Below are 17,620 nucleotides of genomic sequence, written 5' to 3' on the forward strand. Positions count from 1 at the left end.
CGAAAAAAAAAAATTACTGGAAAAAAATTCTGACATTGATCAAGGTAATAACTAAGAAAGAGCCATGGGTGGTCCTTTTCCACAGGGGGGAAGAGACCATAAAAGAATACAAAAGATCCTTGACCCCGCACTTGCTGAATGCAGCTAAACGGTTGATACCTAAGAAATGGAGGGAAGTAGAAAGCCCACAAGTTTGGGAGTGGATTGATTCCGTTGAGGATACATATAGGAGGGAGGAGTTGAAATACTGGGTGGAGGAGGACAATGTAGTTTTCAGGGACAAATGGGAAATCTGGAAAGAATTAAAAAAAACTTGGAGCTTCGCGGAAAATCTGAGAGTGATGTGAGGTAGGTCTAGTAGTAATAGGTCCAAAATCAACAAAGATTGGGCTGTCACGAGATGGTGGGGTGGGGTAAATGATGGTTTTTTTTTGGTTTTCCACTGCGTCACCAGGGGGGATTCTACTGTATGATTGGGGGCGGCGAGGGGAGGCTGGTGGGGGGCTTCGGCCCACATATATCACCTCCCAAACATAAAAAGGAAGAGAAGAAAGAAAAAAAAAAAAAGAAAAAGAGAAAAGAAGGAAAAAAAGAAAAGAAATAGAAAAAAAGGAAAAAAAAATGTGGAAGAAAAGAAATAAAAAAAAGGGGCAAACATGCAAAATTTAAGTAAAAGCAATTATTTTTCCGCATATGATGCTAAACTTTTACGGAGACGATGGGGGCCCATCTTCCATGAGAAAGTCTCCAAGAATGTTAAGTCTGAGTGGAATAAAAAAAAAATATATATATATATATATATATATATATATATATATATATATATATATATATATATATATATAATATTTGGGGGTTCTAAGTAATTTTCTAGCAAAAAATACGGATTTTAACTTGTAAACACCTTTAGGTAGATTCACAAAGAGTTAGGCCGGCTTATCAGTAGATAAGCCGACCTAACTCTGAATCTACGCCGGCGTTTGTTTAAGCGTATGCTCAAACAGAGATACGCTTAAACAAAGCTAAGATAGGCCGGGTTGCGCCGTTCTATCTTAGCTTGCAATTTTTTGGATGGCCGCTAGGTGGCGCTTCCATTGCGGCCGGCGTAGATTATGTAAATTAGCTTTTACGCCGATTCCCGAATGTACGCGAGCCCGCCGCAGTCGATTAACGTTGTTTCCGTAAGGCCTTAGGCGGCCTAAAGTTATTCCACCTATGAGGTGGAATAACAATGTTAAAGTATGGCCGCCGTTCCCGCCGCGAGGTTCGAATTTTTTACGTCGTTTGCGTAAGTCGTCCGCGAATTGGGAGTTACGTCGTTTACGTCCGCGTCTAAATCAATAGGCCTACTTAGCCGCAATGCGCACTGGGAAATGTAGTCGCCCGGCGCATGCGCAGTGTCAAAAAACGTGAGGTCAAGCCTCATTTCCATACAACACGCCCCCCTCCAAGTCATTTGAATTAGGCACCCTTATGCCCGCTTGTTTGAGGCTACGCCGCTGTAGATTAGCAGGTAAGTGGTTTGAAAATCACTACTTGCCTAGTTAATTTACGGCAGTGTAGCCTAAACAGGCTAGGCTAGGCCGTCCTAAATATAAGCCTTTCTACGTGAATCTACCTACAAATGTCAGAAATAGGTTTAGTCATGAAAGGGATATTATATTATTATTTTTATTATTTATAGTTATTTATTATATTATACTTTATAATTTCGTGTTTCAAGCTTTATCATACCCAGGATGTCTACTAGACTCTTGTGTTTTTACTAAGAATTGCAGGCCTACAATATAAAAGGCCAATAGGTAGATTCAGGTAGGGGCAAGAGAGGCAAGTAAGTAAGAGAGGCAAGTACTGCATTCTCAAAGTACTTGCCTCCTTACTTAGGGCGGCGTAGTGTAAATGCGGCGGGCGTAAGGGCGCCTAATTCAAATGGGTTGGAGGGGGGCGTGTTTAATGGCAATGAGGCTTGACCTCACGTTTTTGATGTTTCTCGGCTACTGCGCATGCGCCGGGCGCCTACATTTCCCAGTGCGCATGGCGGCTAAGTACACCGTATGGGCCTATTGATTTCGACGTGGACGTAAACGACGTAACTCCCGATTCGCGGACGACTTACGCAAACGACGTAAAAAATTTGAATCTCGCGGCGGGAACGGCGGCCATACTTTAACATTGTTATTCCACCTAATAGGTGGAATAACTTTAGGCCTGTAAAGGCCTTACGGAAACGGCGTAAATCTACTGCGGCGGACGGGCGTACGTTCGTGAATCTGCGTATAAACTCATTTACATATTCTACGCCGGCCGCAATGGAAGCGCCACCTAGCGGCCATCCGAAAAATTGCAATCTAAGATAGGATGGCGCAAGCCGTCGTATCTCAGATATGTTTAAGCGTATCTCTGTTTGAGCATACGCTTAAACATCTACTGATAAGCCGGCCTAACTCTACCTGAATCTACCTACAAATTTCTATGCAAAACAATGAATTTTTCTGCACCGTAAATGCAGGTAACATGCTACAAATGTGCTTCAAACGCACCGCGCCCCTTTAAGCGCTTGACGACCGGTGATCTGACGTGCTGGTTCCAGGTATCATGGAAGTTCCAGCGCATGCGCGAACTGATGCGCTGAGATGGTTCCAGCCATCGGGAAAGTTCCTTCAAGCACTGCGCAGGTGCAAATTTGCTGACGGAAATCCCCGCATCCAGGGCGACGTGGATTTTGAGGTAAGTGGCCAGTCGACCTCACGTCCTCGCTGCGCTCGGACGGCTCGCTTCGCTCGCTCGGCCTCCTGGCTCTTTTTTTAACATCCTCCAATCCACAGGGATGTTAAAGAATGAGCCTGGATGCCGGGCGAGGTTCGGGGATTTCCGTCGGGAAGTTTGCGCCTGCGCAGTCAGTGGAGGAACTTCCCCCATAGGGGAACATTGAGGACAAGTCACCGGCTCACACCGATATACGTTGGCAGAATGGCACGGCTGGGCAGATCAACGTATATGTATGTCACCTTGAAGACGCGGCATTGTCGCACGACCGCGCAATTGTCAGTTAAAGCGACGCAGTGACAAATTTCAAAAAGTCCTCTGGTCTTGGGGTGACTATGCGGGGCAAGGGCAGTTAGAAGCCTATGTTAGGTAGATTGTTTGTGTGGTAGACCATGTTGGTCGTGGAGGGGCAGGGTGTGTTGCCACGGCGCTCTCTTTTTTCAATGTATGTTTGTCTTATTCAAAATCTTTAATAAAAATAATTAAAAAAAACAAAAAAAGTGTCAAAGTAAAAAGTTTAAAATAGAACAATAAAACATTTTTTTATTTTTTTAAAGTGCCTCTGTCCCCGGTAGCTTGTACACAGAAGCGAACGTATACGTAAGTCCCGCCTACATATAAAAACGGTGTTCAGACAACACATGTGAGGTATCGATGTGAACATTAGAGCGAGAGCAATAATTCTAGCCCTAGACCTCATCTGTAACTCAAAACATGTGTAGCGCTACCCCCGAAGGAGCCGCTGTTTGATTTGGGATCGGCCTATTAAGTTACCCTGGCGTTGTCTAGGGGTGTAATTGTAGAGACGAACAGTGAGCAAAGGTCCAGACAGTGAATAAAGGGTTTTTCCAATGCTTTATTTTCCAGGCCAACACAGCCAACATCCACATCAATTGGGAGAGACAAAGTTGATGAATAGAGAGAGAGGAAGAACCTTGCAGTATCAGGCCTGGATATTGAATAGAGCAGTCAGTACTGCTCTGCGTAGTACCAATTTGTAACTTGTCGCCACTCCAACTGAGTGGGTAAAGTGCCCCCGGACAGACATTTTTTTATAGGCCTGGCAGCCGAGACGTCACTTAGGATTTCTGGGAGGAACAGGCCTCTCTGACAGACCCGGCTCAGGCCTCTGCCACAGGCCAATTACAATAACTGAGCTAGATAGATAGATGGAGCGAATCCTCCCAGTAGATTTCTGCATCGGTCACCAGGTGACAGCAAACATACCTATCGATACTCTGGTCACCGGATCCCCAATTGGTTCGTTCAGGCTCTGTTGGACGACGTGCCTCTTGGTCCTCCTCAAACCGACTCCCCAATCGAACGGCACCCAGCCTGGGATCCTCTCAATAGAACCGGGAACCCAGCCAGTCACTGGGGTCCCATTGTACCTCCGGATGAGGTTCCAAGTGGTCTGCAACTATGGCCAGGTGGGCCACGCCGGCGGGGTCCATGAATGCGCGCACCCTGAAGGTGGATGCTGCATCTGGAATAGGGACCCCTGCGAAGATTTTAGAACACATGACACCTGTATATATACTCCTCTCCAGCACGCCCCTTGAGGGAAAAACTCCTCTGATTGGCTGCTGGAGAAACTTACTCTGCCAGAACCCCTCTGGCGCCAACTGCTGGCCAGGGATGACATTGCATCCCTGGACCACAGACTGACCCAGTGGACATTTCTGGAATGACAGAAGTCCCACAATTTGAACAAATAGTGAATGGGAGCAAGGTAACTCCCATTCCCCACTAACTTTAGCGTAGTGCCCATACTGAAAGTAAGGGGGCGCTACACATGTAACCAGTAAAAAGAAAGGAAACCGTCACCCATGAAGATTTTAAAGTACCGAAGTTTGGCGCCATTCCACGAGCATGTGCAGGGTGACATGTTAGGTATCCATTTACTCGGCGTAACATCATCTTTCACATTATGCAAAAATGTTGGGCTAACTTAAAAAAATTTTTTTTTAAAGCATGAAACAGTTTTTTCCCCCAAAAAAACGTGTTTAAAAAATTGCTTCGCAAATACCGTGTAAGATAAAAAGTTGCAATGACTGACATTGTATTCTCTAGGGTCTCTGCTAAAAAGACATACATAATGTTTGGGGGTTCTATGTTGTTTTCTAGCAAAAAAAAATGTTTTACATGTAGGAGTGAAGTGACAGAATCGGCCAGATGGGAAGTGGTTAATTGGCCATCTATTATTATTTTGATATTTTTGTGGGAGTTTAATTTTTATTTTGTTATTTTTGTTGGAGCTTTTCTATTATATAAACAAAGTGCAGGTTCGCTAGAAGTGTCATCCTTGCTGTGAATAGATTTAGCACAATATAGACACATTTCGCGCCTTTATTCTATTTTCCTCAGCACCGAATTAAAAAAAAATACAACTCCCAGAGTGCTCTAGGGCGAGGCGCGGCATAACCAAAGAACCCATCCAATCATTGCTCTCGTCACATCCTCCCCGCGAACATCTAAAATTACATTCGGTACAGAGGGAGGGACTGGATCCTTTATGAGTCACGTGGCTCTCCTAGCAGCCACTCACAGCGCTTCTCTTCACCATTCCGGGCTTATCAGAAAAACCGCGTTGCCATTGGCCCATAGCTTACCTGCGCCTCGTCCGGAAGTAGTTGCTGCGATTCTCCCATACTGCTTCCGGGTTATCGTATTCACTCGTTTACTCGGTGGCGCTAGACGCTGCTCTCTCGGCTCCGGCCGCACAGCTGGGATGTCTGCTGTACACGGTTCCCTCCTGGTTTCGGTGTAAAAAAAAAAAAAAAGAATAAGCTAAAACAGTCTAATAATAGAGAAACTGAGAGAGTGTGTGTAGTGCAGACATGGCCTTTGAGAGCCTGTTCTCCAGACCCCCCAACTCTGCCCTACTAGACACCCACATGACAGAGTGTCAGCATGCAGGGGACGAAAGGTCGAGTAATATTACCTTCTCTTCTCATTCTTCTGATTTCTGATTAATTGATGCTCATTCTGTGCTCATCATGTATATGGAGGTGGGTGGGGGAGGGGGAGAGGGCCTCATCCTGGGCCATTGTGATCCCACTGTCTTCTCATCTGTCTGATCACCAGCCTGATGTATATATGTTATACATATCTCTATATATACATCATATACGCCGACCATTGCATTCTGTATATTACTGGGGCCTGGCGATCGCATTCTGCTTTTATACGGCACAATATCGCAATATTTGCATGATCTGGGCTGGAATATCACTAGCATTGCCTGCAAATATTTTTTTACGACATAAATCTTTAAATATCCACATTGCCATGTATAGGGAGGCGCTGGCGTTGTTATATAATTATATAGAAATATACCAGCGCTATTTATATCAAAGTACCGGCACTATTTTATAGAAAAATACTGGAACTATTTTAAAAACTTTCATTTTTTTGTAATTATTATTTTTGCATGAGCCCATATACGTAAAGACCTATAAATATACATATTTTTTTTTAAATATACATGCTCAGTAGAATGAGAATCTACAACAGTGATGGTGTAACTCCATTTGTTTTCTTATCTTGACGTCATCCCGTTTTTCTTATCAGCGTTGTGATTGGTGGTGGAATTTTTGTTAATTTTTTTTTTTTACATTATGCAATATTTTCATGATTATGTGGACTTTAATATCGCTGGAATAGTTACAAGATTGTCTGAAAATATTTTTTATTACCGAAAACTTTTAATATCCACTTTGCCAGTTATAGAAAGTTATTGGCACTATTTTTATAATTTTATATGAAAGTATTGGCATTGTTTTATTTTTTATATATATATATATATATATATATATATATATATATATATATATATATATATATTAGTACCAAAACTATCTTTTTAAATAATAAAAAAAAAAAAACATTTTTGCATGCACACAATACACTTGGTAGAAAGGGAATCTACAACAGTATTAAAAGATTGTCTAAAAAGCATTTTATTTCATAATTGAATATTCACATTGCCAGTTATAAAAAGGTGCAGGCACTATTTTTTTTTTTTTTTTATATAAAAGTACCGATATATATACACACACTATAAGCTCAGTGAATAGTGGTGGAATATTTGTTATATTTTTCTAGGGCGCCATTATGCAATATTTGCATAATTAAATTGACATCACTGGGATAGATAGTTACAAGATTGTCTGAAAATTTTTATTACCAACATTTTTTAATATCCACATTGCCAGTTATAGAAAGGTATTGGCACTATTTTTTAATATAAAAGTATCGGTGTTGTTATAATGTACCGAAACTATTTTTTAATTAAGTTTAAAAAAAAAACACATTTCTTGCATGCGCACATATACACTTGGTAGAATGAGAATCTACAACAGTATTAAAAGATTGTCTAAAAATAATTTTATTTAGTAATTTAATATCCACATTTATAGAAAGGTGCATGCACTATTTTATATAAAAGTACTGACATTATTTATATCATATGCACACAGTGTATAAATAAGTACTGGTACTATTTTTTTTTTTTTTTTTACTTAAATTTTTTTTTATATTTTTGCATGTGCACATAAATATACACACTCGGTAGAATGAGAATCAACTACAGCATTACAAGATTTTCTTATCTTGGCATCATCCCGTTTCTCTTATGAGCGCTGTGAATAGTGGTGGAATTTTTGTTATATTTATAGGGCACCATTGTGCAATATTTGCATGATTATATTGACTTTAGTATCACTGGGATAGTTGCAAGATTGTCTGAAAATATGAAAACATTTTTATTACCGATACCTTTTAATATCCACATTGGCAGTAGTTATAGAAAATGTTTTTTATAATTTTATATAAAAATACCTGCATTATTTTAAAGATATATATAGAACAGTACCAATACTCTTTTTTTTATTTTTATTTTTTAAACTGATCTATTATTTTTGCAGACAGAGACGCACGCACAGACAGACTGACGCATGCACACACGGACGTACGCACACTCATACTGACAGACACGCACGCACGCAGGCAGGCAGACAGACAGATGCACGCAGGCAGACAGACAGATGCACGCAGGCAGACAGACAGATGCACGCAGGCAGACAGACAGATGCAGGCAGGCAGACAGACAGATGCAGGCAGACAGACAGATGCAGGCAGACAGACAGATGCACGCAGGCAGACAGACAGATGCACGCAGGCAGACAGACAGATGCACGCAGGCAGGCAGACAGATGCAGGCAGGCAGACAGATGCAGGCAGGCAGACAGACAGATGCACGCAGGCAGGCAGACAGATGCACGCAGGCAGGCAGACAGATGCACGCAGGCAGGCAGACAGATGCACGCAGGCAGACAGACAGATGCACGCAGACAGACAGATGCACGCAGGCAGACAGACAGATGCACGCAGGCAGGCAGACAGATGCACGCAGGCAGGCAGACAGATGCAGGCAGGCAGACAGATGCACGCAGGCAGACAGACAGATGCACGCAGGCAGACAGACAGATGCACGCAGGCAGACAGATGCACGCAGGCAGGCAGACAGATGCACGCACGCAGGCAGACAGATGCACGCAGGCAGACGCAGACAGATGCACGCAGACAGACGCACGCACGCAGACAGACGCACGCACGCAGACAGACGCACGCAGACAGACGCACGCACGCACACAGACAGACGCACGCAGACAGACGCACGCACGCACACAGACACACGCACACAGACGCACGCACACAGACGCACGCCCTCTGACAGACAGACGCACGCCCTCTGACAGACAGACGCACGCCCTCTGACAGACAGACGCACGCCCTCTGACAGACAGATGCACAGACAGACACACACACACACACACACACACACTAGATGAGACTCTACAACTGTATTAAAGGTTTGTCTAAAATTAATTTTATTCCGTAATCATTTAATATCCACTTAACCATTTATAGGAAGGTGCTGGCACTATTTTATAATTTGATATAAAAGTACCGGCATGGTTTTTTATATAGATATATATATTCCAATGGTTGTCACTGTACACAAATCGGAGATAAAAAAAAATGGGCCCAGGCGCACAGCAAAGACTGTAGTGCAAATAATACAAAATAGAGAGCTGCACTCACAGGTCTTGAAAGCTGAATGCATAATGAAAGTTTTATTTCAAAGTTTGATGAGGCACAAGCTTGTCAGAATAAAATGTTCATTCTTTATTGTGCGTTCACCTTTTAAGACACGTAAGTGATGCTCTCTGTTTTGGTTTTTATATATATATATATATATATATATATGTACTATTTTTTTAAACTATATTATTTTTGCATGTGCACATAAACATACATGCACAGTAGGATGAGACTCTACAGCAGTGATTGTGCAATGCCATTTGTTTTTCCTTTGACATTCATAGAAAGGTGTCAACACTGTTACAATTTTATAGAAAAATATAGGTATTGTTTTATAATTTATATAGACAAATATTGGTACTGTTTTTTTATTACTTTGGGCACATAAATATACACGCTCGATATGATGAAAATCTACAACAGTGATGACGTAATTCAATCTCATTCCTCTTTACAGCACTGTGCTTTGTGATAGAATTAGTCACTAGCACTATTTTATATAAAGGTACCGGCATTGTTTTCTAATTATATAGAAACAATTTTTTCAATACTTTTCTAAACATTATTTTTGCATGCTCAGTAGGATACAACAGAAATACCATTACTATTTTTTTTTTTTAAATAATTGCTTTTAATTCAATAATATATATTTACTGGTGCTAGTTTATGTATTGTTTATGTAGAAGTAGCAGCATTATTTTTTTAAATACATTTTTCAATATATTTTTCTGTGCACATAAATATACATGCTCAGTAGAATGCTATAAATAGATACAATTACCGTCTGTAATCAACAACAGTAATCATGTAATACCATTTACTTTTTAAGGGCATAGTATTGCAATATTTGCATGATTATTTGCACTTAAAATATTACTAGAAGCATTAGAGGATTGTCTGAAAATATGTTTATTTAAAGAATCCCTTGACACCTACATTTCTCTTTATAGAAAATATTTTATAAATATATAGAAAAGTACCAGCACAATTTTTTTCTTATATTATATTTGTGTGTACACATAAATATAAATGTTTGGTATGATGCTCTAAAAAGAAGCTATTTTAGTTTGAGAATCAACAACTGACCATATAATACCATTTTTATTTTTCCATCAGCATATTTTTGTTTCTCTTACCAATGCTGTGCCTTGTGATTATGTTGCGTTTTTTTTTTTTTCTTGTCACAATATTGCAACATTTGCATGAATTTTCATTTATTTTATTTGCTGCCTTACAAATGATGGTGTAAAATATCTTTGACCATCTACATGACATTGACTGATATGGTATGTGTCAATATAAGGACACTGACCTTACCAGCATATTGCCCCTTTTGTTTACATGTGCTGGGGGGCTGGCAAAAGCCCAGCCTGCAGCTGATTGAAGTCATTGATGTTCAGATAGAGATGAGTTTGGAGGACTCCTGAGTTCACCTCCACTGATGACCATTATCACCAGTACTAAGAGATAGAAAATTCGAAATTTTGAGTTGTGATTAGGAATAGAAATCTTTAATAGTTACACTTGTTCTGGTGACAACTGTTTAAGAGCACATTGACCTGAGGGCCGGTTCACACCAGAATGTGGTCTTGGAAAGTCGCATTCCATGCGATCAAAACGCACTCTCTTTGCAATCTGCTGCAGCGTCAATATATTCTTAACACTGCAAAGCGGTCTGCCTGCACCAAGTTGCATGGTACCGTAGTAACATGTGATTTGGTGTGGTGCGCTTCTGAAAAGTAGCGCATGCTCTACATTTTTGTGGAATCCAGTGTGATTTCTGCCCATTCAAATGGATGGGCTGAAAATCGCACTGCATTGAATAGCACAGGAACATGTACCACATACCTGTACAGTTCAGGTGTGAAATGGCCCTTACTTTGGGATACCGTTGTAAAAAAAAAAAAAATATCTGAAGGGTTTTAACCCTTTCCTTTACTTGGCAAAAAAAAATATAATTTTTAATGTAAATGAATATTATATAAGTACATCATATTATATATTCAAATATATTATTTATAATTTGTGTTCATAATACAGTATACATTGGTAATGTAGTATAAATTAAATACATTTTATATTTAACATAAATGTATTTTTAATTTTCTACTGTATATTAGAGCTGCATGCTTCATCGTTAAAAAACGCAATGATTCAACCCCCTCTCACGATCTTAATCCGGCATTTCCATGATTCATGTAACAAGTGCAGAGCAGTTCCCTGCTCACAATTGTAAAAAAAAAAAAGCAGCTGTCGAAGTTTATGACAACATTGCTCAGCGCTGAGATAAAAAGAAACATTGTATAATTTGGTTCTTTTAGATCAAAAGGATGAACTTTAAGCCGTAGATGAGGGCAGTTTAACCACTTAAAGCAGGGGTGTCCAAACTTTTTTCAAAGAGGGCCAGATTTGATGAAGTGAACATGCGCGAGGGCCGACTATTTTGCCTGACATTCTTTGAACCATTAAAATTCGGTCTAAGTGTGTTCGTCTGAGCACTAATACACTGCTCAGCAAGAATTCTCTTGCCTTTGTGGCTGTGTGGTGAAGAGATGAGCTTGGGCGTGTTATTTGGATATACTGTATATATTTCCTTTGTGGCCCCAATGAATTCCAGAGCGCTGCTTATGACTAAGTATGAGCTTGGGGGTGTTATTTGTATATACCGTATTTAATCGGTGTATAACACGCACAGGCTTACCATTGCCATGAATACAGCCTTACCATTGCAACCAATGCAGCCTGATCGATGCCCATCTGCAGCCTCGGAGGGCAGAGGGAGGGGACAGGACGAGTGTCGACAGATTACAAACAGGAGAATTTCTTGTTTACTCTGTGGCCTCTTTAATACAAAGTCCCGCCTCCTATGATAGACAGAACAGTCGTCCAATGGCATCCCAGGAGACAGGACTTGCAATAGAGACACTGCTGAGTAAACAGGAGATTCTCTTCATGTAATCTGACGATGCTTGTCCTGTCTCCTCCAAGGCAGCGCCAATAAATACAGTATATTTTGTGGCCTTGGGGGCCACAAACAATATGTATATCCAAATCCCAAGGGGGGCCACATTAAATCAACAGGGGGGCCGCATTTGGCCCCCGGGCCAGACTTTGGACATGCCTGACTTAAAGACTAAGCTTTTTACTGACACTTATTGCTTACAAGTTAAAATCTGTATTTTTTGCTCGAAAATTACTTGGAACCCCCAAATATATATATATATATATTTATTATTTTTTAGCAGAGAACATTGTTGCAATATTTAATGTCACACTGTATTTGCGCATCGTTCTTTTAAGCGCATTTTCTTGGGTAGAAATACACTTTAATGAATTTAAAAAATATATGTAATATTAAAGTTAGCCCATTTTTTATATAATGTGAAAGACGATGTTACACCTAGAATCGTGATCTTTATTCTATGCAAAAAAATCATGATTCTCATTCTATCTGGAATCTCTACTGTATATTGTAAAACATATATATTTTATGAGATATTTCATTCTATATTTTATAAACTTAAAAGGCAAATCATTCTACATGTTGAATAATATAATTAAAATGATATAATTGCAAGCCAATATTTACATTTGGTGTGATGTTGGAGTATTTACAGGAAGCTGTACTTGCATCATTAGTAAATCTACTTAGCGTATAGCTGAAAAAGCAATTTACCTTTTGAAAGCAAATGTAACGACTGTGGTTTCATTAATGTTAAATTGCAAGATTGGGTTAGAGGCCCTTTTTTTTTTTACACGGACGTTCTGTCTGTTTTTTATCCATCTATTGATGGATCATCCGTTCACATTCGCATCTGTCCCGTTTTTTTGTATAGAACAGCGAACGTTCAGTTCCATTGAAAAGGAATGAATGTAAACATAGGCTGTCCGTGTACATCTGTTTATGTCCGGTTTTGGGCAAGAAACATTTGTTTATACAATTGTCATCTCTGATTGGTTTCTGCAACAATTAAATAAAATGGATGCAAAAACGGATGTAAACTGAATCCATTAATTTCTTGGTAAAAATGTGACTGAACAGATGACTCCCATGTGAAAAAGGCCTTATATTTTGACTTTTCAGGTTTCACTAATTGGAAACTTGTTCATCATCTATGAATTTACTAATTGGTGAAGTCAGGGTCAGGGTGTCTCTTTTAAAGGATAGGTTCACCTCTAAAAAAAAAAAAAAAGCAATTTTCTTTTGCTGGTAAAAAAAATGTTTTAGGAGCCTGAAAAGCATTGCACAGCGATCAGCAGATCATTGATGCCATGCAGGTCTCATGACTGTCAGTGTAAGCTGTCTGCCTGTCCATACGATGTACAATATAGGGGGAAGTTTCACAATGACTGGAAGAATCAATGAACTACCACAGCATTCAACAGTGCCATGATAGTTTTTTGAGATCTACGAGCTGATAGCCACAAAGGATGTTGGTATTTGTAGCTCAGAACTCTGTGAATGAATGACGTGGCTGTGTGGGCGGAGCCTTGCAGAGCCACGGTCTTTTTAAAAAGTGACCACTGGTACAGGGAATTTCTCCCAGTACTGCTGGCACACAGAAATAGCGGATAGCCGAGTGGCTGCAGGAAATGGAACATCTTTTACGTTCCTCCCTAAAAGCTACGAGTAAGCATCACATGATTTGAAACATGTCAGCCACCTTTTTCCTGTTGTTCACTTCATTTTGACTGCATCGCTTTGGTTGTTTTTTGGATTTTATTTGTACAATGAAGACATTGTTTTAAGGAGTGCGGCAGTCCAGAATTTTCTTCTATCCAATGCACCTGTGCATAGCCAGCACCTTTTTGGTTTAGTGGGACGGAAGTAAAGCCAAGGGATCAGCAGTTTTTAGAGCGGTATCATTTCTCCCCTCCCTAAAAGTGGGTGGAACATGTAAGAAGTTCCCGAAGGTGAACTTATTCTTTAAAGCAAGCCAGTAATGGCAACTCCCATTTTTCTTTCCTCACAGAATGTCAATAAATTGATATAGATTTTTCTGATATAGTTAGTTATGGACTGTATATGGTACAATTAACAACTTTGTTATTGCAAACAGTAATATTTGGTGTGATGTTGGAAAAAAAAAAACTTGCTGCAACTAAAATACAGTAATTCCATAACTAAAATCAAAATGGAATAGTGTTAAATCTTGAGCTGAAAACTTCTATATGTCCTTGCTTTCTGTATTCTTGTTTCTATTTTATTCAGAAAAGAAACTTACTCACAGGTTAGACGTTCTGTTAAAGCGGAACTTCAGTAATTTTTTTAATTTTTCATCTATTAAATAATCTGCCCTTGTTTTAAAACATTGTTTTCCTGCCAGTAAATACCTTATACAGCCCACTTCCTGTTTTTTGTCTGGTAACAAGCCTATGCTTATGACATCGTGCACTGCTCTCCCCTGAGAGTTTGCCAGGAGGGGGGGGGGGGATAAGTCATAAGAGGGCCAATGAGAGCTGCAGAGCTGGAGGTGTGTCTGTGTAAATCCAGGAAGTGAACAGGCAGCTGTTTCAGCTGCCCACAGTTAAAATGGTTGCAGCCAGACTTGGTGGAGGGAGATTTCTGCAGCATATTTGGCAAGTACAGAATCACAGTATATATGAAATCATATGCAAAGTGGTTGAAGGGATTCTTCAGAATGGCAAAGATGTTTTTATTTCAAATTATGTGAGCAGACTGCAGATTTAATTAGAACGTGTAAAACGGGGTCTAGCATGGCCTTCATAGATACAACTTGGTATCCTCCTCATGGCAAAGAGGTGAGACATGTCTTGACAGCCTTTGTTGTGCAGTTATGTGAATCTGTCATTTGCTCAGTACTGGGGTAAATTTTAGTGCTCACAAGAACACCCAGAATAGAGCTATGTTTAAGCTCAGGTTCACACTGAGTGAAGCCGTGCGAGTTCAGCTGAACTCACACGATTTCACTCCCACTGGTAGTCCCGATTTTGGCCGCGATTTCAGAGACATCTGTGCAGGTTTCTGCACAGATGTCAATGTAAATCGTGGCCCGAAATCGCAAAAAGTAGTACAGGAACTACTGTTTTAAATCAGTGCAGCGCCGCAGATGCGGCGTCGCACCGATTAGGACGGTGCCATTTGACATGTCAAATCGCATCTCAAATCGTACCCAATGTGAACCAGACCTAAAGTGTACCTAAAGGCAAATCTTGGGCCAGGTTCACACTGGTGCACTGCATTTGGGTCACAGCGTGGGTGTATCCACAGCTTTTGTGTACTTTACCCGCGGGTTTAGCTGCACTTTCCCATAGACTTCTATTAGGTAGCACATTTTTTGAAAGCATGCAGAATTTTTGTGTGCTTTCTGAAAATGCAGCAATAACGAGCAACCTAATGGAAATCTATGGGACGTTGGGTACCGTACATAGACCCATGCTGTGGTTGGCTGTGGTTCACAAGTGTGAACCCGGCCTCATGCTTGATTTACATTAGCTATCCTGTGTTTTGCCTTTCTAAATGCGTAGGAATGGTTTGGGAAGGTCCATATTTAACCACTTAAGACCCGGACCATTATGCAGGTTAAGGACCTTGCCCCTTTTTGCGATTCGGAACTGCGTCGCTTTAACTGACAATTGCGCGGTTGTGCGACGTGGCTCCCAAACAAAATTGGCGTCTTTTTTTCCCCACAAATAAAGCTTTCTTTTGGTGGTATTTGATCACCTCTGCGGTTTTTATTTTTTGCGCTATAAACAAAAATATAGCGACAATTTTGAAAACATGCAATATTTTTTACTTTTTGCTATAATAAATATCCCCCAAAAATATATTAATTTTTTTTCCCTCAGTTTAGGCCGATACGTATTCTTCTACTTATTTTTGGTAAAAAAAATCGCAATAAGCGTTTGATTGGTTTGTGCAAAAGTTATAGTGTTTACAAAATAGGGGATAGTTTTATGGCATTTTTATTAATAATTGTCATTTTCACAGCGAAAAGTGCTATAAAAATGCACTGATTACTGTGAAAATGACACTGGCAGGGAAGGGGTTAACCAGGAGGGGGTGCTGTAGGGGTTAAGTGTGTTCTGAGGGAGTGTTCTTACTGTGGGGGGCGTGGCTGTGCGTGTGACGTCACTGATCATCGTTCCCTAACACAGGGAATAGACGATCACTGACAGCCACACGGGAAGAACTGGGAAGGTTTGTTTACACTCACCTCGCCCTGTTCTTCCTCTCTGTGACCTGATCGCGGGACACCGGCGGCGATCGGGTCCCGCGGTCACAGAGAACAGGACCAGGTCGCGAGCGCGCTGCCGGAGGTGCGCTCCTGACCCAAGGCTGGGCTCTTAAAGTCGACGTACAGGTACGTGCCTGTGCCCAGTGGTGCCATTCTTCCGACGTATATCGGCATGAAGGGGTCCTTAAGTGGTTAAAGTAGGTTTAGTCATGTTTACAAGCATTTAGAGTTTCTCATTGGACCGGGACACATAAAGTGCTATGGCCTTTTAAATTGGTCTGCTCCAGATTCAAGAATGTCTACTGCCTGTTTTGATATCTTTACTGACGTTTGGCATATTCATGTAATTCTTAATAGCTCCACATTTACAAAGTGATGTTATTATTGCACCCAATTAAATATTTACCTTCAGTTTGTAGATAACGAAGCAGGAGGTAATTAGGGCTTGCTGTAAGTTGGTGTATAGAGACAGGCAGAGTGTCTTTCTCTGTACGCAGTGTACCAGAGTGGAATATATTTGCCACCGTTACCCTCTCCCTGTAGCTGGTTGTTAAAGACGCTATCGGCTTCACAACCAACAGCCCCCTAGCTATAATTGATGCAGTTGGCGGAGCCTGATGGATTCTAGCCAATAGCAGGCTTTCTTGTAAGTAACAACCCCCCCACTGCTTGTCTTCAGTCACAAGGGGAGTGGACTTGACGGGGTACCAGTGTCTGTGAATCCCCCTCAGGTTCCCCACCGCAGTGCAGTCTGTCAGGTGCAGAGTCAGGGAGGAAGCACAGTTGTATGGACACTCCAGCCTCAGTGCGCCTCCACATTCAGAGCGTACCCCAAATTTTACGAAACTCGCCTACGCCAACGTTTCTGTAGGCACGTTGGAATTCTAAAGCATTTCTTAGACGCTCTTTACGAGTTCTCCTGATAGAATTACATTTTCTCCAACTCGGTTATCTAACCATACCTAAATACTGAGTTTGAATGTCTCCATTTGAAAAGGCAATATCTGCTTTATATGCGTTTGAAAATGTCCTATAAACACAGGTTTGACACTGCAAGTATGAATGAGGCTTAGATGTATAGGACTGCTTCTTTATAAAGAATAATGGAAGCTGTCAGATACATGCTAACATGTTCTGGCTCTTGTCTAAAGTGAGTTGTAGGATGTCTTTGGAGGCATAGCTCTGGTGCAATGCATAAAGAAATCTGGTCTTTGGTTCCCAAGCTAAAGAGCTGAAGGGGGGGGGGGGGGGGGCGATTGGATTATTGCAATAACGGTAACCCACTTGTCTGTACCACAAAAGTCCAATCGCCCTCCCCCTTCATTTGGCTCTTTGGTTTGTGGACCGAAGACCCGATTTCTATATACTCAAATTTCTGGATGATGGTACTACCAATTACAATGTTCATGTATTTTACTTTAGAGGCTATATTTTAAATTCAGGTGCAATGCAGATAAGGCCTTCTCAGGGAGCTTCTTATAATTTCTTGGGACTCCTCAAGTGGAGCACGAGACCTCATTGTGATGGATGTGGCGGATGAATACCAC

At 40.8% G+C, this 17,620-nt stretch overlaps 1 protein-coding gene across 3 annotated transcripts in view; it reads left to right on the plus strand.

The window, feature by feature from the left end:
* The first annotated feature begins 5,375 nt into the window (after nucleotides 1–5,375).
* Nucleotides 5,376–17,620, plus strand: part of ZC3H6 (zinc finger CCCH-type containing 6) — a 100,721-nt gene continuing 88,476 nt past the window's right edge. For all 3 annotated transcript variants that reach the window (XM_040332628.1, XM_040332626.1, XM_040332627.1), the window contains exon 1: nucleotides 5,376–5,695. In XM_040332628.1, coding sequence (XP_040188562.1) covers nucleotides 5,607–5,695 — 89 coding nt within the window. In that variant the 5' untranslated portion in view covers nucleotides 5,376–5,606. The remainder of the gene's footprint in view (nucleotides 5,696–17,620) is intronic.

The sequence above is a fragment of the Rana temporaria genome, chromosome 13 (genome assembly GCF_905171775.1).
Source record: "Rana temporaria chromosome 13, aRanTem1.1, whole genome shotgun sequence".
In the NCBI taxonomy this organism is placed as follows: Eukaryota; Metazoa; Chordata; class Amphibia; order Anura; family Ranidae; genus Rana; species Rana temporaria.